Raw genomic sequence first — 26401 nt, forward strand, 5'->3', positions numbered from 1 at the left:
TCTCTCCCTTTTTCTGAGATCTAGGTATAGTGGAGAAAAAGAAGAAGAAGAAAAAAAGACGAAGAAGAAGAAGAAGAAAAAAAGACAGAAACAAAATTTTATATATTTTGGGTCTGAGAATAATTTTCTTCCAGAATTTGGGTGCGCGCCTGTAGTTTTGGGAGCGTGGGTTTCACAGTAGAAACATCAAGGAGAATGGGTCTCCCTGTAGTTTTCACACGTGTTATTCATTAGATACTAGGCCTTTTTTTTTTTGGATGAACGCTCTAAACAAGTGGGCAAATGCTATTAAACCATACATCAAGGGGTATATATTTTTTTTTTTGATGACTATATACACTGGTTACTTGTAGCCCCTAAATATTACTCCTATTACAAGGTCCAGGGTTCGAACACTTATTTCCTCCAAGGAAAGGAGCATGAGAACCATCAGGCCACTTGACAGTTCTCAAGGGGTATAATATTAGCCCCTCCCAAATATACACCACCTTCCTTTTAAAAAATAGGCTTGTTTCATGTACGAATTAGGGAGTATCATTTTCATAACAATAACTGTGCTACTTGACCGGTACATAGGTAATGTGCATATGACGTGCGCTACACCAAATAGACGGTTTTGAGACATGTATAAATGTTGCCATGATTTGTTGAGACAGACAAGTGTCTCAATTTTAGCGTAGGGAACGCTTTGAGACGAATTTAAAGACTCTTATAAACGTCTCTTAATTAAATTTTGAGACATTTGTATGTGTCTCATAAATGTTTACCCACAGTTTAGTAAGTGGACCAAATTTCCATTTTAAGCGACGCAAAAACAAATTGAGCGAGTCTGATATACGTCTCAAATAAAAATCCAATTTAAAAAAAAAAGTTATTTCAAAATTTCCTGCATCTGCACATTTGGGTTCCTGCACCAGAATACATGTATCTAGCCACTCCATTCCAAATCATATATGAAACCACTATTCAGTCCATTCTATTATATCACATACAAATTGCAGCATTACATATGGATCCATACATACAATCAATCGATACAATTACAGATGTAAGATGACTGAAATCTAACAAAATAAACTATAGATAACAAGTCTGTCTCTACAATTCGGGATCAAAATTGAGCATGTTTTGGGTTCCTTGTTCAATTGATGTCACCGCACCTCATCATGCGCGCATAGGCAGTGGATACATTTTCTACAAGAACTGGAGAAATAAGAAATTACCTACAACTTCTTCACTCAAATCATATTATGCTTATCCAAGTGTCTTCTTGATTTCCTTATAATGGCACCTGATGTAAATGGAACATCTCTAGGAGTTACTTTACATACCAAAGGACCAGAACTAAAACATGACAAGATCAAATGGGCACAATTTGCAGACATATACCTTTACTAGAGCATCTTGTTCCGATCTTTCCACTTTTCTTTGGTCCAACACCACCTAACATAAAGCTTCCCTTTTCTTCTTCTGAAGATTTTCCAAGTCAGTCTGCAAAGAGAGACAACAGGATTAATGAAATATATTTGGTACCTGGTACTATATACAGTTTTCAGTTGTGGAAACATACATGAAAGCTATACCCAATGATGTGAAATAGGTATGTTAAAATCTGGATTCATATTCAAATATTTCGAATTTCAGTGGTTGAAGCGCATCGAATGGATTAGTTATATGTGGATGGGTTGCTTAATGGTAAGTGGTAAAAGAATGCTCAAGCTTCTAAAAAAATTATTGTACTTAAAACAATTACTGTACTAACTTCAAGACAAAGAAAGTATATAGTTATACCTCATCATATACTTTCTGTTATGCCTTGGGTTGCTTCAAAGGCTTAGCTTTTACACCTACAAACAAAGAAATTTCCAAATCAGGATCCTTATCAAGATTATTATAGATGAATAGCTGATTTCAAGAATTTTACCTTGCTTTAAAGACCAGTAACAGATACCAAAATCAGACATGTTACACAAATATATAAAAGTTACTTGTTACAAATAGAAATAACTTACATGCACTTCAAGTGCACTAGGATGGACAGTCCCATCACGTCTTAAATGTCCGTATAACCACTTCTCTGTAGTCGACGATGGTACCACTTTTGCGCTCATTTCGTCCTACAAATACAAACATAGGTGGTTGGTTAATAGGTTGTTACTAGTATCTGAAGATTAAAAAGAAGATCAGGAACATGAATACTTACTAACTTATGCTTCTTGTTGTGGTATGTGCACTTCCCAAGTGTATGTTGGATAGTGTTCTTTGCTTTCCTCTCTGCATTCACCTTATTCTTTGTTATCTTTTCAGGATTTTTCTCCATCTCAACAAATTCCTTCCAGATATTTGGATTAATCCCATTAATCCCAGGTGGAACATCTGCTCTTACACTTTCCCAGGGATAGATGATATGAACCACAAGGGATAGATGGTAATTATTCTCATTTTAACCAAATATAATTCAAGCTTATTAATAATATATAAATATAGTCGAATACATACTTACAAACATGGATGATTCAGATTTAGAAGAAGAAGATGGAGTAGATTTTCATATCGAAACCCCCTTTCAAAAAAATCTGACATCAGATCAGATCTACTCATCTCCCTCTGTATTTTCTCTCTCTCTCTCTCGCTACTTCTCTTTCTCTATTTCTCTCTCTTACAATAACAAACCGGATCTGAATCTAAATAGTCGAGTCAAAAGAAATTCCCTCACACATGTGTTCCACACAAACTAGGCACTTGGTCATTCTTACATAAGTCGGAACTATTGAACGGATAAATGAATACGAATTCAATCACTTCATCTGAACTGTATTTTTTTTTGTTAATATCAAATCTGGTTTTTATTCTTTTGTGCTAAACACATTAACATACTACAAATACTTAACCTCACTCGAACTCTAGAAAATGAAGTACTAGCCAAACCGTACTTTCTAGTGCAAATATACATTATCCATTGCTAGGGGCCCTGGGGGTATTTATGAGGTTCTCTGTTGGTTGAAATTATGAACCTCCATTTTCAAAATCAAAACGATTTTTTGGGGGACGTGCTTTTTTTTTTAGGGGACCCTGATTTGATTAGCTCAACTTCCCTATACTTATAAGGGTGCCCTAGAGTTAGGAAACTATTAATTTACCCTATATATAAATCATTAACCAAAAACATGAGAGAGAAGAGAGGCAACGGAAATTTTTAGTTTTGAAAAACAATTCTTTTCTTCTTCTTTTCTCTTTTCGTGGCGTTCCTCGTTCGATTGAAAAACCCATCACTTTTAATTCGTTTTTGATTGAAAAAATTGAGTAAAAATCATCAAAATAGGGTTTAAATGGAAGTTATAATAACAAAACATTCTGAAACCAAATCACGAAGAACACTTCGGCTATAAAAAATTTTTCTTTCGTAATCAAACTCTAGTATAGAACAACAAACACTGAGCTCAGTTGGTTCGCCAAAAAAAAATCTAACCGAACTCCGCTCTGAAACCCAATATGTTTTGTTTTGTTGGTTAGGTTAGTTGGAAAAATTGTCCCCTAATCGAACTCTTGTATAAAACAACAAATACTGAGTTCGGTTGGTTCGCAAATTTTTTATTTTATTGAAGAACTCCTTTCTGAAAACCAACATGTTTTGTTTGGTTGGTTAGTTGGAAAATTTTCCCCCTTAACCGAACTCTTGTATAGAATAATAAATGTTGAGTTCGGTTGGTTCACATTTTTTTTTACTAACCAAACCCTTCTTTGAAAACCAATATGTTGAGTTTAGTTGGTTAGGTTAGTTGGAAATTTTTTCTCCTTATCTACTTTGCAAACACATATATCGAGTTCGGCTTATTCAAGAATTTTTTCTCCTAACCGAACTTATCTGAGGACTCTTACGTTGAATTCGGTTTAGTCGAAAATTTATGTTGGGAAGCGAACATTACTTTGTGTTCTCTGGAATGAAAGTTCGGCTACCTGTCTCGGAACCCGATAGCCGAACAAAGCAAAAACTTTATTAATGCAAATTTCGGCTAACTGCATCATCGAAATCATTAGCCGAACTTCATTTCCAGATAAGTTCGGCTACCTGTTCTTCAAATATTATAGCCGAACTTGTTTGACCTGGCCGAAATCTACTTAATTTTTTTTTCATTTTAGGGAAGTTTTGGCCTATTCAAGCAACATAACGAATGCTCTAAGAGATAAAGGTTGTGATTTGGAGGAGCTATCACCACTCAAATCACTCAAATTCATATTCACCCGTCTCAAAAAGATGTCTTTTTTCAATCTGCTTCTTCTTCTTCCTCTTCTACTTTTTCTTTTTCTTATAAAAAACCAATTAATTAATTTAACCTCACTAATCACTAATTAACTTAACTTAATCATTCAACTTATCACTGCACTAGCTAATCATTATACAAACTTAATTAAGAAGGGTAATTTTGGTATTAACATAAATATTTAGATAAGGGGTTGCTTAGATTTATTTAAAATGTCCTACCCAAAATAAAATCATGGTCCCCCAAAAAATCATAATCCTCAAAATATCGTTCCAAAATTGGATTACAAATATCGGGAATCATGCAACTTCCTCGACTGTTCGGTAGCTACGTGAAAATTTCCAGAATTCTTAGCATTTTTTTGTTTTAAATCCTATGTACCTTTTGGAGACTGTTTAGAGGGATAAAATATGGCTTTTAAGGTAAAAAAAAAGAGTTTATAAACTCCTCCAAAGCTTCCAAGCAAATCTGAGAGGGGAAGGTGGTATTCAAAATTGGGGAATTTGGTGGAATTATAAATCCTGAGGGAAACGTGAATCAAAGGGATTTAGGCTACCAAATGTAGCAAGGGAATAGTAATTCCACCAAATCCCCCGGACCCATAAATTCCATCTTTAGAATTCTGCTTCCAGACCCACCATTAGTAGTTAGTCAGGGGGAAAGCCTTGCAAAACGTCATATTCACTTACTCCCAAGCTTAGTAGTTAGGGAAATTCCTATGGAAATGTTCAAATGGAGTTGTTTGTTGAGCCACGTGGATGGTCAAATAGGATTCTCCACTATGGAAAAGAAGTGAGCGATTGATGGTTAAACGCGAGAACGAATGGATGGCGCTAGCGCTCGAACTACAAGCGTTGGCGCCGTTGGGAAAGACGCCAACGAGTGCATCAGGGACGACAACATTTGAGCTAAGACCGCCAACAACAACTATTTAACAGTCACCAGAAGGGCTAGTTTCCGCCTCTATAAATACGGCTCGAGTTTGATCTCACAAATTCACAACAATCTTTCATCCGATCAATCTTTTCTTAATTTCAATTACTTTCAATTTTCAACCATGAATTCTGATTTTGACTCTTCTGAGGAGGATATGGAGATGGATAAAATGTTGTACGAAGAAGGTGAGGAAGTGTGTATAGAGTTTTTGCATCAAATGGATGAAGATGCAGATCAAGATAGAAGAAGACGAAATTTTATGTTTCAATTAAAAACTGGGACCATACCAAAGCCTTTAGAGCCATATGAAGTTGCGACTAGAAGATGGACGTGGCAGAATCAACATTTTTATCACGAAAAGATGATGCATGATTATTTTAATCATGACTGTGTGTATTCCGATGAGGATTTTCGGCGTCGATTCTGCATGGGCCGCAACTTGACACAAAGGATTATTTCCTAGATTTGTCAGGCACAACCTTTATTTAATTATCAGTATGATGTACGACATGTACGAGGCTTTAGTCCCGAACAAAAGGTCATTGCGGCCCTCTGTATACTATGTTACGGGGTACCAGCGGATTCCACGGAAGATTACATCCGTATTGGGAAAACAACCTCCTTTAGGTATCTCAAATTGTTTTGCGAAACAATAGTCGAGCATTAATTTTGGTCCAACCTTTTTAAGAAAGCCTACTCAGGAAGATGTTCAAAGAATAACTGCAGAAAACACCATGAGGGGTTTCCCAGGAATGCTAGGTAGTCTTGATTGCATGCTATGAACGTGGCATGCGTGTCCGGTAGAATGGGAAGGACAATATAAGGGTCATTATCCAAAACCAACTGTAATTTTGGAAGCTTCAGCTACTTATGATTGTTGGTTTTGGCATGCATTTTTTGGACTCCCGGGTTCAAATAACGATCTCAACGTTTTATACAAGTCACAATTGTTTGAAGATCTTAAGAATGGGGTCGCGGCGCACTATAATTTCACCATCAACGATCATCACTACACTCAGGGTTATTATCTAGCAGACGGAATCTATCCAAAATGGTCAACTATGGTTCAAGCTTATAAATAGGTAGGCTTTGGTCCGACGTCTTCGAAGGATATGAAGTACTTTAACACCCAACAAATGAAATGCAGAAAGGATGTTGAACGCGCTTTTGGCATACTGAAAAGGAAGTTTGCCATCATAGCTGGGCCGACACGCTTTTTTGATATTCAAGAAATGAACAAAATTATGCTGACTTGGATCATTCTGCATAACATGGTTATTGAAGAAAGCAGGCGTGACCCAACCTGGACTAGTTTTCCAGATGAATATTTGAGTCCGAATCTTGTGGTAGAGCATGGCTGCCCGGCAAGAGAATATAGACTTGCCACTGACAGACTCCACAATCGGGGAATCTATGCACAACTAAGACAAGATTTAACTAAGCACATTTGGGTTTTAAAAGGAGCAAGTGACGAAGCGCGGGGGCGAGGCAGAGGTAGAGGGAGAGGGAGGTCGATGTTAAAGGCAATTATATTAAACATAATTTTAATTAACTAAACGAGTACAATTAGATTAAACTTAACTAAACAAGAATTAAAATCAGTTATTAACAAGACTGAGTTCATCTTCATTTTCTTCCGAGGCATCATCTTCGTCTTCTACCACATTAACATACTCGCATGTTTGTTTAGCGGCTTGTTGTTGTTCGGCCGCATTCATTTGCTTGGTACATGTAGCATATTGTCGTTCATTCATTTTTGCAGTGTCCAAGGCTAGTAACTTGCTTAGCTTACAATCCCTGTAGTATTGTTCTCACGAAAGTAGACTTTTTTGTTGATTATTTATAGCAATGCCACGGTCCCTGGCTCTATCTGCTTCCATCTTCATCTCGAATTCCTTGTGTTCAGCATAGTTGAACTCGCTTGAACCTCTTTCTGCTTCTCGTTGGGCTGCGTCTCTCGCTGCTTTTGCAGCTTTCTGAACACCTCCTCTTCTTCTCTTGGAGTTGGTGTTGACGTCTATATTACTATTGTGTTGATCCTGACTACCTGGAGTTCCATCAGGTGAGGAAGCAGGCCCTCCATTCTGAAAATCCTGCGAGATCGAACCATGTGGTGATCTTACAGGCACTTGATGACCTTCCAACAAGTATGGATTAAACTTGTTAAGCACCCTCAAAATGGTGAAACAAGTTTCATGTTGGAAGCTGCAACCTTTGTGGGATCTTTGCCACTGTTCCCGACATCTTCGTTCCACATGCGGTTCGCCTTCACCACTTTTTCTGTTGTTCCACATTTGAGTGATCAAAGCTACATATTCACTAACGAGTGCTGAAATTGTGTGAAAACGATGACACAACCCATCGACATCACGTCTATTAGTGTTACCGGTTTCTTCACCAAATTTTTCTAAAATCTTACCATAAAATTTTTTTTCTTGACAAATACCACTGATTTCATCTAATGTAAATAATACGTAATTTCTGCAAAGTGACTCGTCTTCATCCATCGTATACTTGGGACCACGACTTCTTGTGTTCCTTTGTTGTGATTGTTGTGTTTCTTGTGGTGTTTGTTGTTGTGATCGTTGTTGTGAGGATGCCATATTTGTTATATGGAGATAAGAATTTTTCTGAAAGATTGAATTGATATGAATAGTTTTGTTTGAAAAGAAAAAGAATAGTTAGAGACGGTATGGAAATTGTGTAATGTTGATGTAGTGTTGAAGAAAGTGTGAGTTTAAGTCTGTAGACGAAATGAATTTATAGGAAAAGGAAATAAACAATGGTGACGGGATGGAAAGAGCAGTTGGCGCTCTTAGAAAGAACGCGGCGTGTTTACCAAAAACGCTAGCGTTTTAACAGACGCCGCACGTTGGTTATACAAACGCTGGCGTTTTTTCTTCATACGCCAGCGTTCGTAGCAAGATCGCCTGTTGTTACCACATGCGTGCGCTGGGTTGTCCATCTCGATGTTCAAATCAACAAATATATTGAGTTGAACATCCATTTTTCATGTTTGTTCATTCCATAGTGGGAACAAAATGAACAAACTCCAAGTTTGTTTATTCCATAGGAACTGCTCTTAACCGGCGGAAAGCGTTGCAAAACGTCATATTTACCTACTCCCAAGAAGCCCAAAAACGTCTATAATAAGAACGATTTTTTGGGAACCATGGTTTTTTTGGGGGACCATGGTTTTATTTTAGGTAAAGACATTAGAAGTAAATCTAGATCACCCCTTATCTAGATATTTATATTAATACCTAAATTACCCTTCTGATTAATTTTGGATGATGATTAGTTATTGTTAATAATAGTTAGTGTAATGATTAGTGAGATGATTAAGTTAAAGATAATTAGTGAGATTAAAAAATCAGATGAGTTTTTTTTTTTAAATAAGTAGAATTATTGAGAGAGTAAAGTTAGAGAAGATGAAGAAGGAAAACATGAAAAACGATGGATTTTACCAACCACAACCGGAGGAAGGGTATTTGGGTACCCAGGTAGGCTTCAAACTTAGATAATGTTGGTTGAATTGCTCCAAACTTTCAAAAAAAATGTAATTTTTTATGTAGATTTGGGCCAGTTCGGTTACCATATGCCAAGAACATGTAACCGAACACACCTGAAAGTGTAGTTCGGTTACGTTTTCCAAACACGCAGGTTACCGAACTCGCTCGTTAATGGAGGTTTTGGTCGTACAGTGTAATGTTCGGTTACCTAGGATAAAATGGTAGGTAACCGAACTTTGAACTTAACAATTTATTTGGGTACATCTTGTGTGTACGGTTAGTTCACAAACTTCAACGCAAACAAGTTCCCAACCGAACTGCAGGTTAAAAGTAACCTAGTGTTAGAAGTTCGGTTGGTTCGCAAACTTCAACATATTTTGCGAATCAACCGAACTGGGCTTATATATGCATATATGCAATTAGGCAAACGTTCGGTTATTACGAAATTTATTTCTTGGCGAATTAGGTAGAGTTCGGTTACGAAGTTTCAAAGGTAGAGTTCGGTTACAAAGAAAACTTAACATTTTTGCGAACGAACCGAACTTGTGGATTTCTCATTATTTTCGTAAACTAAAGTTCGGTGATATCCTTATTTTGCGAAGGAACCGAACTTATGGACTTGTGTTGTTCTAATACAAGGAGTTCGGTTAAAAGTATTTTTTTGCGAATCAACCGAACTCTGAGTTCAGTTAAGAAAAAATTAATTCTTGGTCACCGAACTTTTCTCTGAAAAAAAAACCCTCTATTAAACCTCTCTGCAACTTCCATTTTCAACTCATTTTAATGATTACTTCTCATTTATTCAACCAAAAACGAATGACAAGTAATGGGTTTGTGAGAATATCTTTGTTAATGTTTTAAATTAAGCTATATATATATAGTGGTGGTGGTTGTTGGTGGTGGTAATCGGAGGTGGTGGTGGTAATCGGTGGTTGGTGGTGGTGATAATCGGAGGTGGTGGTGGTGGTAATCGGCGATGGTGGGAGGAGGTGGTGGTTATATATATAAGTGGTTATTGGGTTGGTTTTAAATTAAATTAAGTTAAGGATAGGTTAGTCATTTCAATGGTTTAGGACACCCCTTATAACTATAGTGTAGGTGGCCTGATAGGACCATGGTCCCCCAAAAAAACCATGGTCCCCAAAAAATCGTTCTATAATAATGGATGTCAAATTAAAAGCCCAAAAAGCTGAGCTTAACTGAACCTATCACCATGCACAGTTTCAATCTTCACCGGCAGATTTGCAATGAACAACAATTATCATTATTTAAGAAATTGAGCTTCTACAACCTTATGATTCCATTTCTGGTAGCAGCAAACATTAACAAATTATACTCATGATTACTTTCATCATGGGTTAACACTACTAACTTCAACAGATCGAAAGAAACATGGGACCTTATCATATACAAGATTTAAAACCCTACAAAATTGATAAAACTAAAAAAATTTATTCACATAAATAACAACTCTTGACCAATTGCATGATACTGTTCAAGACAGGTTCTGTTTTCACCTATCTTTGTTTGAGTAAATGTAATGCACTTCATTGGTCACTCCAGCTTTCACTGTCCTCACCTTCTTCGTCGCTCCCCACAACCTAATATGTTTGAGTTGTGAAAGTTAGTGAAGTCATAGGCTCATAACGCAAAGAGAACATTATGAGAAAATCAAGCGATTAGGAACATTTCAAGATTAGACTCAAACCTGGAGGATGGCACTGGCCTTCTCTAAAATTGCAGTGACTTTGCTGTTGGCTGTTGGATTTGGCATCAAGATTGGCTTTGTCGGTACTGTACGTTTGAGGTTTATGGACTGGAAGTTCAATCAGGAAAAAAAAGAAGGTATAAGACCACATTTATCGATTTCAGAAACTTTTTTATTCAGAATTCAGCAAAACTTTATTCTCAGTGTTGATGATGTAAAAGTAAAAAAATCACCCTTCATTTTGAACAGAAAAGAAAAACTACTCACCCTGGTTCTAATTTGTTGTAACAGATCTTCCTCTCCATTGTCATCTTCACTAGCTATTGTCTTCTTCGTCTCTTCTATCCCGTTCAACTTTTGAAGATTCTATTTGACAGTTGCATTGAAGAATACAATTAGAACTCAATGATCAAAAAAGGATGATAACTAATATTTAAATTTTGACCCATATTCACCTCGCTCTTTGGTGGACTTGTAGTTGCCTCCTTGTTACATGGGAATGGAGCTGGATTATATTGCTGCAAAGTGGTGGGTTGCAAAGACTGCATATAGTTTAGATCAATAGCAGAATCAACATCTCTTCCGTTACTTTTTCTTTCTTCCTGACTTGGTATAGGAATCACAGAATCAAAATTTGGAAGACCAGATAAAGATTCAGCAATAGAACCCCCTTCTCCTGAAGAGCTAATGGATTCTTCTGATAAGACTCTACGTAAACCATCATACATGTCATGGTCTTCCCCTCTAGGGGTCTCATTGGTTTCCCACTGCTCAGAATTTGAATACGAGCGTTGGCTCCTAACATCATCAGATAAATAATCAGATAATCTACTGAATGTGTCATCATCTGATCCGTAATCATTATCTAGCTGTGAGTTAGAAGGTCCCGGAACCAACTGGAATGACGGTAGCATGACATGTCTGTTGTCATGGAAGCCACTCCCGTCAGGAAATCTTAGTTTCAGTCTGGAGGTCTCAAATCCATCTATAGGTTGAAATGAGAGTGTCATATGCTCTAGAGGCGGTGAAGAAGAAGATACTGAGTTCACAGGAGATCCATGTTCAAACTGTCTATTGGGGCTTGGTAACGGAGAAGCTTGAATTGCTTTTCTGTTTAATTTCTTCGGCTCACTGAATTGTGTTTCCTGTAACTTCATAAGGCCACTTGCCAAAGAGCTTAGTGGTGCAGATGTATAACTTCTTCGGAATATATTTACAGAAATTCTGTCGCTCAGACCTAGAAGGGCACTTGATGACTGCTCATTATTGCCTCTATGGGCACCAGGAGATGGTACATTGACAAGCGTAAGATCATCAGAGCTGATATCATTGAGTTTCTCTGTAGCGTTCGGACTCTTGTTGATAGGTTTTGCTGGTTCCAGTCCTAATAGATCTCCATTTGTCCAAAATAAAGTGGGCTTTCCACCAGAAACTGTTGGAGGAGACTCTTGGACCAAATCCTCCGTTGAGGCAGAGACTTGAGATTCACAAACACTGTTAATAATCTTATCATCTGACGAAGCCTTTGAACTGACAACATTAAAGCCTGGCGATGACGAACCACTTCTAGCTGATCCAGAATTGTTTACTTTTGGAACATCAGGTTTATCGGTGCTGGAACATGACTCAACCTCTGGAGAGATGTCTGGTTCAGGACACATGGAGATTGCAGGAAGTGACTCTTCATGGACCAAATCCTTCGTTGAGGTAGAGACTTGAGATTGACAAACACTGGTAATAATCTTGTCATTCGAAGAAGCCTTTGAACTAGGAACATTAAAACCTGGCGATGACGAATCACTTCTAGCTGATCCAAAATTATTTACTCTCGAGACATCAGGTTTATCAGTGCTGGAACATGACTCAACCTCTGGAGAGATGTCTGGTTCGGGACACATGGAGATTGCAGGAAGTGACTCTTCATGGACCAAATCCTTCGTTGAGGCAGAGACTTGAGATTGACAAACACTGTTAATAATCTTGTCATTTGAAGAAGCCTTTGAACTGGGAACATTAAAGCCTGGCGATGACGAATAACTTCTAGCTGATCCGAAATTATTTACTCTCGAGACATCAGGTTTATCGGTGCTGGAACATGACTCAACCTCTGGAGAGATGTCTGGTTCAGGACACATGGAGATTGCAGGAAGCGACTCTTCATGGACCAAATCCTTCGTTGAGGTAGAGACTTGAGATTCACAAACACTGTTAATAATCTTGTCATTTGAAGAAGCCTTTGAACTGACAACATTAAAGCCTCGCGATGACGAATAACTTCTAGCTGATCCAAAATTATTTACTCTTGACATGTCAGGTTTATCGGTGCTGGAACATGACTCAACCTCTGGAGAGGTGTCTAGTTCAGGACATATGGAGATTGCAGGAAGCGACTCTTCATGGACCAAATCCTTCGTTGAGGCAGAGACTTGAGATTCACAAACACTGTTAATAATCTTGTCATTTGCAGAAGCCTTTGAACTGGGAACATTGAAGCCTGGCGATGACGAATAACTTCTAGCTGATCCAAAATTATTTACTCTTGAGACGTCAGGTTTATCGGTGCTTGAACATGACTCAACCTCCACAGAGATGTCTGGTTTAGGACACATGGAGATTGCAGGAAGTGACTCTTCACAGACCAAACCCTTTGTTGAGGGAGATACTTGAGAATCACAAACACTGTTAATAATCTTATCATCTGACGAAGCCTCTGAGCTGGGAACATTAAAGCCTGGCGAGGCAGATCCAAAATTATTTACTCTAGTATGATCAGGTAAATTGGTACTCAAACATGACTCAGCCTCTACTGAGTTGTCTGGTTCTGGATAGATGCAGACAGTAGGAAGTGACTCCGCATGGACCAAATCCGAGGAGACTGCTTCGGAACTACTTGGGGACGTCTGCTTCTTTGACGACAAGTCAAACACAAAAAGTTGAACATCAGATGAGTTTGAACTTTGCGCATTCATTTCAATGGTTGTGCTTGTTCTGCATTCACGTTCTAGATGTTCTAAGTCGGATGATGTAGGGTTTACTTCCTTCTCTGCTTGGTACTCGGACTCGGGTTCAAATTGTGACACCATAGTACATGCAGTTGCACAGTTTTCCAGCCCAGTTCTGACAGCATCAGACTGGTTTACATGAAGCAGTGATTCAGGCACAGTGGAATCACAATATGAACTATCATCTGGATAAATATTTATAGGACTGGTCAAAATATCCTCCCCATAAGCACTTTCATCACTTATGCTCTCTGGTTTATCTCGATCAGGGTTTGCTCGTTGAAATTCTGAAATTGCTCCCAATTCTTCAAGATTGTTCTCAAACTGCTGACATATAGGCTTCACAATTTCTATTTTTTCATCCCAAGTAATGGAGCATGAAGATGGGACAGTTTTGTCCTGTGATGAACGGTTCGGTAGATCATTCTCCAGAACACCAGTTTGTTTGTTAGGAAGTTTAGAATCAGGAATAACACCACTATGGATCTTTAATCTAGATGTCAACAAGCTAGTGTCCTCTCGTTCTTCACGTCTGACAGAAACATTAACATCAGACACGGAATCTCTGTAGCCTGATCTTGATCTTGAATCAGAAGATGAGGTACTGCCTCCGAGGTCAGATTTTGACATATCAAATGTCGAAATAGTGTCTGCAGTAGAACTTCGCCCATAACTAGGAGAAGCGAATTGCTTTCTGCAAAGACATGTGACTAGAAATTGTTAAATCCATAAAACTGGCATAGACAGAAAATAGAACTGATATGGAAAAGCCACACTAATCAAACTGCTTCACAGCATAGATGCCCAACTAAATCAAGAGAGAGAGAGAGAATCAATACCTGTCACTTCTCTTAGAGAGTAATAAAGCCTGGGAGATTTCTCCGTTCATATGCCATGACCCTTTCCTCTGTTCAATTTAGCATTTTACCGAGCTTTAATATGGATGGAAATAATATTGACATACTTAATTTTATGAATTACAAGAAAACTATTAAGATCGTTTTGTTGAAATTTCAGCTTCAAATCATCACAACTTTACTTAAATATGATAATGGACCATACATTATTCTGAAACCAATCACCCTTAGCTAGTTCTAACATATACTACAACACATAAATACAGCACCTCATAAAAATCGAAACAGCATCTTTTTAAAGTATGAAAACATCATATATACCAAATCATATTTGTAGATATAGAAACACCATTATATACACTCCATCAAAAACAGTAGCACAGATTAAAAATATGCTTGAAGAATTGGTTTTAGTCATCAAGACATAGACTTCTACTTCTATTTCCTATTGCCACATTTTCTCTAACCTTTCCATCATGAGTTAGAGAGACACCTCAATGACCTGACGGCTACATGGGATACCTCATAAGTATTTAACCTTAAGCTATTTTTAATGGATGATTAAACCATTGTAACATCTTAATCCGGTTTTACTAAAACTATCCAAGGATTAGCTTAAACTAATAATTTGTTGCGTAAGCCATTAAAACTTGAATACATTCAACTCAAACATCTATTTTGCATGCTAAATATAATATCCTAAAGCAGTCATTTTCATTATTCATTTTTCTTTATTCTTTTTGCCTCAGAAGTCAGAACTTAATTAGTAACTACTGATGCTTTCCATGAGCACATAAGCAATAAATTCGAATCATTCAATTTGCTAATTCACCGCACATACGACACATCTGGAGGGTACATATTAGTTAACAACACCAGCTAACAATTGTGCTGTTAGTTTATGCTTAAAATAAATTCATACCCTTCTTCTGTTAGCTTTCTTGGCTCTTCTAGCTTTCTCGGTGTATTCGGGTTCAGATGGAGACAACGCGTTCTTAAAAAAGGATGGGTCTGAATATCGTTTCAGACAAGCTCCAGGACCAGCAATGTCAAATCTGTTCAGTGAAGTCAAAATTGCAGGGTTATATGAACAGGTAATTTAGGAGCAAGCAAAAAACAACACACAAGTATTGCTTACTTGTCAAGCAACTGTAGGCGGGGTGGATTACGACATTCTTCATAGGATTCCAGAATGAAATGCGGCAAATCACTGTTGATTAAGTGACTATGTGTAGCTTGAATATTAGTATGCCAATCAGTACCTGCAATGGCCCAGCAACAGTCAAAGAGTTGATCTCGAAGGAAATACGAAATGAATTTTTATATAAAGGAGTCTGGTTGTAAGGCCCATGCAACCACCCAAATATATAATTACTGCTTATTGCATAACAGGGTTTTTGGGATAGCGTTAAAGCTTACAATTCATATGATTTTAACAAGGTGTGATCTGGAAGACACTGATCCAATAATATGAAAGCTAAATACTTGCATGCTTCCTGCACTAGACATACATCCAGTGGAAGTGGCATTTGAACAGGAGAATAGATTTTGTAATCGTCACCCCTCCGAAATCATTAAATATGAGGGGATGTCTAACCTCATTGGCTTAGCTCGCTTGTATTTGTAAAGCAGTGCAGTATGGTCTCAAAGAAATCAGTTTTTCAAGTCGTCTCTCATTTAAAAGTAGTCACTGTTTAGTTTCAACAACTAAGTTATTGCACAAACCATATTCCTGTGATGATGGCGCTGACAAATATGGAAAACCCTTTGGAAGCAAGCCCTTCTGATGGAGGATAAGCAAATAATAACAACACATATTTCTTCACAGTTATTTGGAATCTATTAGCACAAAACAAGCCAGCACTGTTTCAAAAATAAATAAATCCAGAGTTCGAGGTGCTTTCTTTAGGTGCATTGGTGACTGGAATAAAATGTCATTTACTATGATAGCACAAGCAGTTGCAACTTCGATATGGGTTTCATTTCTAGCCTACCACAACATATTTGGGACTGTTGTATGATAGCACAAGCAGTGAAGTAAGAAACTCAAAGTAGCAAGATTCAGGATAACCAATAATTGCAGTAACAGATGAACTAGAAGTAATCTTTGAATCACCAAACAGTGGTTTAGTATAAGGGGCATTCAACGTCCTAACTTCTGCTCAAAAGAAGATTTACATACCAGCAGAATAAGCAAAATGTATGTGGTTCGTTTGGGCCAGAACAGCCTTTTCAACTGGAGGAAGTGCAGCTTCAATGCGCTGAACCCGGTTTATAATCCTCTGGCTTCTAGCAGCTGTGGCTATCACTTGCTCTTGTAAATCATGAAATACCTCTGATGAAAACCTGAAACGTGATCAAGATGTCATCTCCATAACGAAATACCAGCAGTAAACATTGAACTTTTAGCAGAAAGCTTGCTACATGTAAAACCTATAACAGCTTAAACCAATTTCATCAATAATAAACAGATGCATAAAGGCTTAAACACCGACATGAACTCGGGCAAAAGAAGTTTAAGAAATACGGCCTCAAATCTTGAAAATCTCCACACCAGTGTTGCGTTTCAGAAATTTGTTTTAGGTATCATAACTCCGATACTGTCTGATAATACCAAGACAACCACATAACAAGAGATGACTACCTCTTCTTGCTTTTATAGTACAGGGACTTTTATTTTATGTCTTCACAAATTTCCCCTTTCTAACGGCAATGTATTAAGCAACTAACCCCAGGTTTTTTTCACCATGACTCATATTACTAAGAAATCAACTATTGCACAACCATTCATACAAAGAGAGAGTACTCTAAAGTAGTGCTATAACCTGAAATACCCCACTTATATTTGATCAATCAGATAACCCAATCCTGCTTAGGTAAAATCTCTTCAATACGTTTTCAAGTAAACTAAAGAAGAACAAATCCCAATCCACCGTTTTTATTCATGTTTGTTTGTACTTTGTAAATAAATCTTGCTGCAACATCCATACATAAATACCAAAATCATTGTTCCCTTACTTAAGTTAGTAACCCTTTCGCTGCCCTGCCACTCCCCCACGCTTCTAAACTAGACTCGAAACACTAAATGAGCTCAAATGTCAAGATAGAAAACTGATTTCACCAAACGGTGATTATTTTTAGTTGATATAGTTAACTTACCCAAGCGAACAACAACTATAATCTTTGTGAATATCAAATTGGTCCATTTCATGCTTTCCTCCAAGCTTATACTCCCTTTCCTTTTTCTTTCTTCATATATATGCGAAAATTTCATTCATTACTTAATAATACTAAACCTAAATCTCTTTACAATGTACATATATGCCAAGTCATTTTCCCTTGCTTACGTTTAAAGTCCATATGTTGCCCTAGTACTCCCCACACTTCCAAACTAGAACTAAAATCGAACATCATAGCAACACAATAAATGAGTTCAAATGTCAAGATAAAAAAATCAATTTCGCTAAATGATGATTATTGGTACTGAAATTTAACTTACCTAATCAAAACAACAACTATAATCTTTGAGAATGTCAAATTGGTTTCACTATTCGAAACTCTTACTCCTATTAAGAAATCTCATTTATTAACTTAATAATAGTAACCCTAAATCTCCATTTCTAACACAAACTTACAATTTTGAAAAATAATTTGAAAAACTCATAAGAAATAGAGTTTTAATTGAAATAGTGATGAAGGAGAAGAAGAAACTTACTGAGCTAGGTCTCCCAACTGTCTCAAGATCCCAACAAGTCCAGCAACTGAAACTCCTTGAAGAACAGCTTTAGGTTCTTCTTCTTCTACTGCTTCTCTATACAGCTCTGAACTTCCTAAACCGTATTCATTCCGTACTTCAACTCGTACCAGAGGCATTCTCACTCACTCACTCACTATCTATTTCTAGTGAAATTAATCGTTGAAGAAGAAGACGAAAGCTCAGACCAGAACTCCCATGGAAATGGATGTCGGAGGGAGAAACGAGAATGGTGAGGAAAAAGAGCAATCAAATTGAAGACGACGTTGCCAACTCTGCAAGGGAAAGGCGATTCCACCAAATCCATGCCGGGGAAAGTTCGAAATGACTATCACATCCCTAAAAAAGGACCGTTCTATTCACCACTCTCCGGAAAGAGTTCACACTTCACATGCCACTAGTTATAACCGACATGGCTATGGGTCGACTCTAATTGAAATTCAAAACTCTTATAATTGAAGTCAGGAGATCGAGTTTCCGCTCTAAAGTTCCAAGATCGAGTTTCCGCTCTATATTCTCACAATTGGAAAAAATAAATAAATGCCAGTTATATAATTATACTGCACTTATATATATTTACCGACTGCAATGACAGACAATTCAAAAACTAGATAACTCAAAACCGCCAATAACGAAACAATTTTTGTTAATGCGTTTAGATTTTGTAGAACTTACCGTTCACTTCAATAAGAGTTTTATATTTTTCTTTTTTGGGTTTATTTTAGGATAAGTAATGGTGGAATCATTTTGAAGAGAATCGGTGGAATCACTCGAACTCGAACTAATTTAGTTTGAGGATTAATTTCTTTAAAAATCAGTCAATTTGTGATATGCAAGTTGAGTTTCAGTATAACATTGTTGTTAGTCATTTGATTTAGATCTGATAGCCCATTTAATTAAAGATGAAATTCTTAACACGAGAGGTATTGGAAGAATCAATATGGTTTAAGCTTCGCCTCTCTTAACGCACAAGCGCCCGCACCTACCCACCCTAGTGGCAACCGGTACGAGGAATTCAATCACTACTAATTGGCCTCTTTATTTATGCATCAATGACCATAAATGTATTCGCCATGGTTTCAGCATTATGACATTGAACGATAATTATCTGACCAATTAATTTTTTTTTGTGTAAATAGAGTTTAATGAGAAAAAATACCAACAGGTTCGTCACGAGTCAAGTAAGTTTTAATAAGTAAAATTTTAATTATTGGTAACAATTTGGTTATCGACGAGATTCTTATTGCGAAAGATCCGATGACTATTTAACTAAATACTCTAGTCACATTATCTCCTCACCCAAGGGGTATGTGAAAAATTGAGATATCAAATTCTTGATTGTCAATCGAAAACTATATACACACAGTAAGAAAATGCCGTAATTTGTATCGTGTTAGGAAGGGTGGGACCCACTTTTTAAATTCTTGTCCATTCACCATTCCAATGGGAAGAACGCTTACATCTCTGCCCTTCATTTCCTCTCGGTACATTCCACGGGAGAAACTTGCGGTCAACCTAGCAACACTCGTTGTAAATTTTCTTTCATGCAGAAGCAATTGATGATACTGTCTGTACTTCATTAGGCTGATGGCTACCTAACTCCATACATGTGGTGGACCTACCAACCAAAGTGTTGGATTGCTGATATGGAGTCTGATTAAGATGTGTCCTTTTAAAGGCAATGGGAACTTGATTAGAATTTAGATTCCTTACTTGGCTCCAACAAATCATTCATTTTAATTCTTTTCTCATCCATTAGTGCAATTTTTTTTGGCTTAATTAATTGATTCTGCTCTAATCTGATTTATACTTTATATTTTATTATTCTAACACACTGACACGTTCCTCGATTTCTGTAAGTTGATCCCTTGGTTTGTTTTTGGGAGGTTTAAAATGTGAGATTAATCTAAATTAATTCTATAATGCTAGAATATTAAGTTGGTAACAGTTTGACCAAGGATGTTCTTTTTACGAAGATTTTTTTACTCTTGGAAAGTACACTTTTTGTGTTAGTTTTGAGAGTTTTGAACTTGGTATTAAGTTTGGAATGCGAATCTAGAGTCCACACGTAAAGGAATCATGAGCTGGACTTTGGAGTTTAGGCGGAGAAACCTAAGACAGTTGACTCACTGATTTCATCGACAACAAAAGCATTAGACACAAATATCGAGGTTGTCAAACGGAACTTTAAAAAAAAATAAATAAAAAAATAAAGTTTAGTTGGAAATACCATATAGTCATGGATATAATATATTAGAAAGAGTATAGTCTAGTCCACTGGACTCAGTCAACTGTCTGTTTGGTCCTTTTTGGAAATATAAATTATAGTTTGGTTCTACAAATTATAGTTTGCTACTAGGATGATGTCATGGATGATGTAATTGTCTCTAGGTTGTGCCAAAAATATCCTTTTGGGACCATATATATAGAAAAAATCACTAAAAAATATCTTATTTTCAAATTTACTTTCTCTCCTCTCCATTTTTTTTTTGTTGCTGCTCATGAAGACGATGAAGAACGACGATTTTTTTTGGTTTATTCGTCACTATTTGTTACTGCTGCTGTTGAATATGATGATGAAGACGATGGAGATGATGAAGAAGACGAAGATTTTTGTGTTTCTTCGTCATTATTTGTTGTTTTTGCTGTTGAAGAAGATGAAGATGATGAAGACGATGGAGTTTTGAAGATTTTCTGCTGCTGTGTATGACGAAGAAAAAGATGAAGAAAACGATGAAGAAAACTAATATAACCTTCAATCTTCATCTCGAATCTAAAATCTTCATCTTGGATCTTGATTTTTTTGGTGTTGTTAATGAAGATTTGATGTTGTTGCTGCTGGTTGAAGATTTTCTGCTGCTGTGTATGACGAAGAAGAAGAAAACGATGAAGAAAACTAATATAACCTTCAATCTTCATCTCGGATTTAAAATCTTCATCTTTGATCTTGATTTTTTTGGTGTTGTTGATGAAGATTTGATGTTGTTGCTGCTGGTGAAGTCGATGAAGATGATGAAGAAGATGAAGATTTATGCGTTTTGTTGTTGTTGTTGCTGCTGCTGCTGCTTAAGATGAACTTCATTCCTGGAATGAACTTCATTACTGAAATGAACTTCATTTTTGGAATGAACTCTGCTATTTTTAGGTTTTTATATGGAGTTCATTTCTGGAATGAACTCTGTCTTTTTAGGTTTTTATATGGAGTTCATTTCTGGAATGAACTCTGTTTTTTTAGGTATATGGAGTTCATTTATGGAATGAACTCTGGTTTTTTTAGGTTTTTATATGGAGTTCATTTCTGGAATGAACTAAGGTTTTTTTAGGTTTTAAAATGGAGTTCATTTCTGGAATGAACTCTGTTTTTTTAGGTTTTTATATGGAGTTCATTTCTGGATTGAACTCTGTTTTTTTTTTAGGTTTTTATATGGAGTTCATTTTCTGGAATGAACTCTGGTTTATATGTTTTCTGAAAAAATAAGTAGAAATTAATTGATTAATTAAAGTAAATATCGAGGTTGTCAAACGGAACTTTAAAAAAAAATAAAAAAAAATTAAAGTTTAGTAGGAAATACCATATAGTCATGGGTATAATATATTAGAAAGAGTATAGTCTAGTCCAGTGGACTCAGTCAACTGTCTGTTTGGTCCTTTTTGGAAATATAAATTATAGTTTGGTCCTACAAATTATAGTTTGCTCCTAGGATGACGTCATGGATGCTGTAATTGTCTCTAGGTAGTGCCAAAAATATCCTTTTGGGACCATATATATAGAAAAAATCACTAAAAAATATCTTATTTTCAGATCTAGTTTCTCTCCTCTCCATTTTTTTGTTGTTGCTGCTCATGAAGACGATGAAGAACGATGAAATTTTTTGGTTTATTCGTCACTATTTGTTACTGCTGCTGTTGAATATGATGATGAAGACGATGGAGATGATGAAGAAGACGAAGATTTTTGTGTTTCTTCGTCACTATTTGTTGTTGTTGCTATTGAAGAAGATGGAGATGATGAAGACGATGGAGTTTTGAAGATTTTTTGCTGCTCTGTATGACGAAGAAGAAGAAAAAGATGAAGAAAACTAATATAACCTTCAATCTTCATCTCGGATCTAAAATCTTCGTCTTGGATCTTGATTTTTTTGGTGTTGTTAATGAAGATTTGATGTTGTTGCTGCTGGTTGAAGATTTTCTGTTGCTGTGTATGACGAAGAAGAAGAAAAAGATGAAGAAAACGATGAAGAAAACTAATATAACCTTCAATCTTCATCTCAGATTTAAAATCTTCATCTTGGATCTTGATTTTTTTGGTGTTGTTGATGAAGATTTGATGTTGTTGCTGCTGGTGAAGTCGATGAAGATGATGAAGAAGATGAATATTTATGCGTTTTGTTGTTGTTGTTGCTGCTGCTGCTTAAGATGAACTTCATTCCTGGAATGAACTTCATTACTGAAATGAACTTCATTTTTGGAATGAACTCTGTTATTTTTAGGTTTTTATATGGAGTTCATTTCTGAAATGAAATCTGTCTTTTTAGGTTTTTATATGGAGTTCATTTCTGGAATGAACTCTGTTTTTTTAGGTATATGGAGTTCATTTCTGGAATGAACTTTGGTTTTTTTAGGTTTTTATATGGAGTTCATTTCTGGATTGAACTCTGGTTTTTTTAGGTTTTTATATGGAGTTCATTTTCTGGAATGAACTCTGGTTTATATGTTTTTTGAAAAAATAAGTAGAAATTAACAGGAGTTCATTTTGACGAATGAACTGCTACAAGAAAATAAGTAAAAATTAACACGGAAGGGTAATTTTGTCTGTTTTATATTTTTAAAATTATTATGGACCAAACAGTAAAGGCTTTCTCCCAAAGGACTAAACAGACATGGGACCACATAAAAAAGGACCAAACGATATTTTTCCCAAAAGTTTAATGAATATTCCCTCTGTTTCCGGGAAAGAGTTACTTATTCTTTTAAATTTTGTACTCGTAAAAGAGGTACTCTCACTTATAATTGGATGAACATCCAGTTATTTCCGTTACACTTTTTTCTCTATCTCATTTTCTCCCTCTAAAAGTAAAAGAAAATTCTAGCCATCATCAACCACTTGTTTAAATTTGGTCTTTTTTTGGACCAGATCTGGGCAAGATTACTTTTCCGTTTTAAGTTTTAATCAAATAAAACATGTTCTCTGTTCCGCTTCCTTCCTAATAGCGATCATGATTGGGATCTGTAACTGAGTGAACAACCTCCCATTATGGTCGCCAAAATTTGGTTACCTAAAATCGGTGTGAGACTAAAAGTGGGATTCTAGGGTTTTGAAAATGAGTTACGGGAGGTTGAGCATGAACAGTCTTCGCCTAAACCACACACAATGGTCGTTCAAAGGCTGGTTCAGTCACAAAGATGGAGGCTTAGGGTCGGTCTTAGGGAAGGAAAAAGATGGAAAGAGAGATCAGAGGAGATGACATTGCTCTGAGAGGTTATGAGAATGTTGTGTGTTAGCTTGGAGAAATAAAGGACCTATTTATAGCTGAATTCTCTAATCTCAGGTCGGTGGAGACAAGGATTGCTTGCCATGCGGAGCACATTTCTCGTATCTTCAGGAATAGAAAGAAATAAACTAGGTTGAGTTTATCTTATTATTCCACCGCCTTTACTCTCTTCTGGGGTGAGAAATAGGCCGGGAATTTCTCCTACGTATCGTAGACTGCTAGACCAAAACCCTAATTGGTATCCCCTATTTGTATGAAGATGAGCCAGCCTTTGTGATGATGTGTTGAGAGAGACAAACAAACTCTTTAGCGAGTTGGCCAAGATAGAGAGATATCCGATGATTTGTGAGAATGACTAGGATGAGTCACGTCAAAAGACATGAAATGCCTCAGAATTCTTGTGTAGAGTGTGAGATAAGTTGAGGTTGAGATACCACTCTGCATGACCGGTCACATATGTCACGTGGAGACCGTATTATTGTGGAGCGTGCAGAGCTCAGGTGAACTTTTCCACGTTTTTGGATAAACATGTTCATGCCCAATTTACTAGCCGTGAGTGTGTTTGAGACACTGAGAAATAGGCTTGAGCCCTATGTGAGGTTTGTACCTGAGCCTTATGCCTGTATAAGACTCTTCAGACGAGATGGCTCAGTTCAGATGAGGCCATCTGAGGTTTGACCGACTCAACTGAGGTTGTCTAAGACTTGGACGACGTGACTGAGGATGTCTGAGACTTGGCCAACCCGACTGAGGCTATCTGAGACTTGGCTGACACGACTGAGTCTCTTCTAAGTCAGCTGGGACATTTTCGGGAGAGAAAGGAAATCTTGCCCGCCTAATCATATCATCCTTCCACTTGAGGTTAGTGATATTTGACTTGAACTGTTTCATTCCCTAACGTATTTTTCAAGTCGTGCATATTGAAAAAAAAACCGCGAAGCATGAACACTCTAGATAGACATAGTATTAAGGAATACAATACGAGGTTTATTGCTTAACCATTAAACTTTGTAGATAAGACATCGACATAATCGTTTGAATGTTATTGTGATTATTTATGGGTATGAGGTGAGGATTTCATCCTAGGAAACAATGTTCTACATGTGTTTTAAGGAAGTAAGTTCATAAACTTATTTTATGAATCGAAAAGGAAATCGCCAGGGGTTATTGGTATTGTTATTCATTGCATATCTTGTGAACTACCAATATGTGTGATTTAGTATAACCGCTCATGACTTGTTTATGTTCTTGGTAAAACTATTCAAAAAGGCCCGACTTATGTATTGATATGACTTTTATTAGTGAAACCGATCTTAAGTAATCACCTGAGATGGTATGATCGAGTTTGTGATTTTGTGTATGGCCGACTCTGGGTAAAGGGGAACCGATCCTAGTAAGAGGTGCAACATATCACAAAGGGTAATCGATCCTTGTATGAGGTGCATCAAGTTTTTAGCAGAAAGGGGAACCGATCCTATGGACATGTGCAACACGTTTTTAGGCAAAGGGGAACCGATCCTATGGACATGTGCAACACATACAAGTTAGATACCATATATATGTGGGGAACGAATCCTAGTACCTAGTCAACCGAATTTTGGAAAGCTAGTGTGACTATGCACAGTACTCACGTGGAGGTAGAACCGAAACTTGTTTTGGTAGAACCGTTAAACCCATGATTTGTGATTGAGTGTTCTTGATCAATCACATATATAGTTCTTGAAAGTCAGATGAATCAATTATAAACTTGTTTGGAAGTGTGGCAACTCCGTTTCAAGGTTGTAAGTATGAAAGAGGACTTACAATGTAAGGATGTCGACATACTTTGAACAAGCGCAGTAATGTTTATCCTTTATTGTTCAAAGTTATTCCTTAATACTAAAGGAAGAAAATCCCAGGATCGAAAGATAAATAAGTTAAGAATCTTTTATTTAAAGTTTTTAATTTTATTTTAGGAAAATGAGAATTAGTAATGTGCATTTACTAGTTGAAGATTTTTCAAAGAGATTTTCGGTCATTATTTTGAACAAAGCATTTTCAGGAATTATGGAAACCGAATTTGGAATATATTTCATATCTTGAGAATATTTTCAGTTTTGGAAATTCCTTGGTGTCCAAACTTCCTTGTATATAAATACTTGAAGTTTGCATTTCTAGCAAACTAATCCTTCGTGACAACAAACTTCCTCGGTTGTGTTGTTACTGGTGAAGCCGCCTATTCGGAGAGGAGATTAACCTAATTAGGCGAAATCTCTTACGACCCTCAGTTTAAAGTCTTCTTTGGGATTGATAAGCTCTATTAGTACCGTTGGTGGGAAACTAGATAATTGCGGTTTATCTTGTGTTTTCAATTGATTTGATTGACTAACGGTGGTTGAACTTTGATTGCACCTAGTTTGGTTATGCTTGAGAATCTTCTCTTCTGATATAAGATTCAATCAAACTAGATCGAAGTTTCGACAGGGATCTTTAGACTGTTTGTAGATCTAAAGACGATCTTGTGATAATCCATTGTTAACAGACTCCAAAGAAGATTCACAAATTCTCTCTATAACTCCCAACACACTTGGGAAATTATCATGGTAATTTCTTAACTCTTCAAATTTTAAACCCTTTTACTTTTATAATGTATCAAGAATATTTATACATTCTCTCTACAATTCTTTTAACTCTTTTGCTTGTATTTGCAGCAAAGGTTTATTATCGATGAGTTTTACAAAGACTACTATCTTGGGAAGATGGGATGTTATCTTAAAGGGTCTAGGTCAAGGAAAGTCAGTAAGATACTCTCCTTGGATGAGCCAGAGGAAAAAGAAAGAGAAAAGAGCCTGGCAGCACTGAAACCATAGAATGACACTGTCGATGAGTGGGAAGAGTT

General features: G+C 36.7%; 1 protein-coding gene and 1 long non-coding RNA gene across 2 annotated transcripts; both read right to left on the reverse strand.

Annotated features, from left to right (window-relative positions):
* Window positions 1-786: 786 nt before the first annotated feature.
* On the reverse strand, window positions 787-2637 carry LOC113344297. The gene is made up of 5 exons (XR_003357742.1): window positions 2204-2637; window positions 2013-2117; window positions 1792-1847; window positions 1390-1491; window positions 787-1291 (listed from the first exon to the last, which is right to left on the reverse strand). It is a non-coding gene; the product is annotated as an uncharacterized LOC113344297 (long non-coding RNA).
* A 7314-nt stretch (window positions 2638-9951) lies between these two features.
* Window positions 9952-18389, reverse strand: LOC113344400 (protein SCAR3-like). The gene is made up of 9 exons (XM_026588379.1): window positions 17993-18389; window positions 16460-16623; window positions 15416-15539; window positions 15200-15332; window positions 14260-14327; window positions 10874-14114; window positions 10686-10784; window positions 10419-10526; window positions 9952-10311 (listed from the first exon to the last, which is right to left on the reverse strand). Exons 1-9 carry the CDS (start codon window positions 18148-18150, stop codon window positions 10258-10260), a joined length of 4149 nt encoding a protein of 1382 aa, XP_026444164.1. The 5' UTR covers window positions 18151-18389; the 3' UTR covers window positions 9952-10257.
* Between the last annotated feature and the right edge of the window lie 8012 nt (window positions 18390-26401).

Source organism: Papaver somniferum, unplaced genomic scaffold (genome assembly GCF_003573695.1).
Source record: "Papaver somniferum cultivar HN1 unplaced genomic scaffold, ASM357369v1 unplaced-scaffold_76, whole genome shotgun sequence".
In the NCBI taxonomy this organism is placed as follows: domain Eukaryota; kingdom Viridiplantae; phylum Streptophyta; class Magnoliopsida; order Ranunculales; family Papaveraceae; genus Papaver; species Papaver somniferum.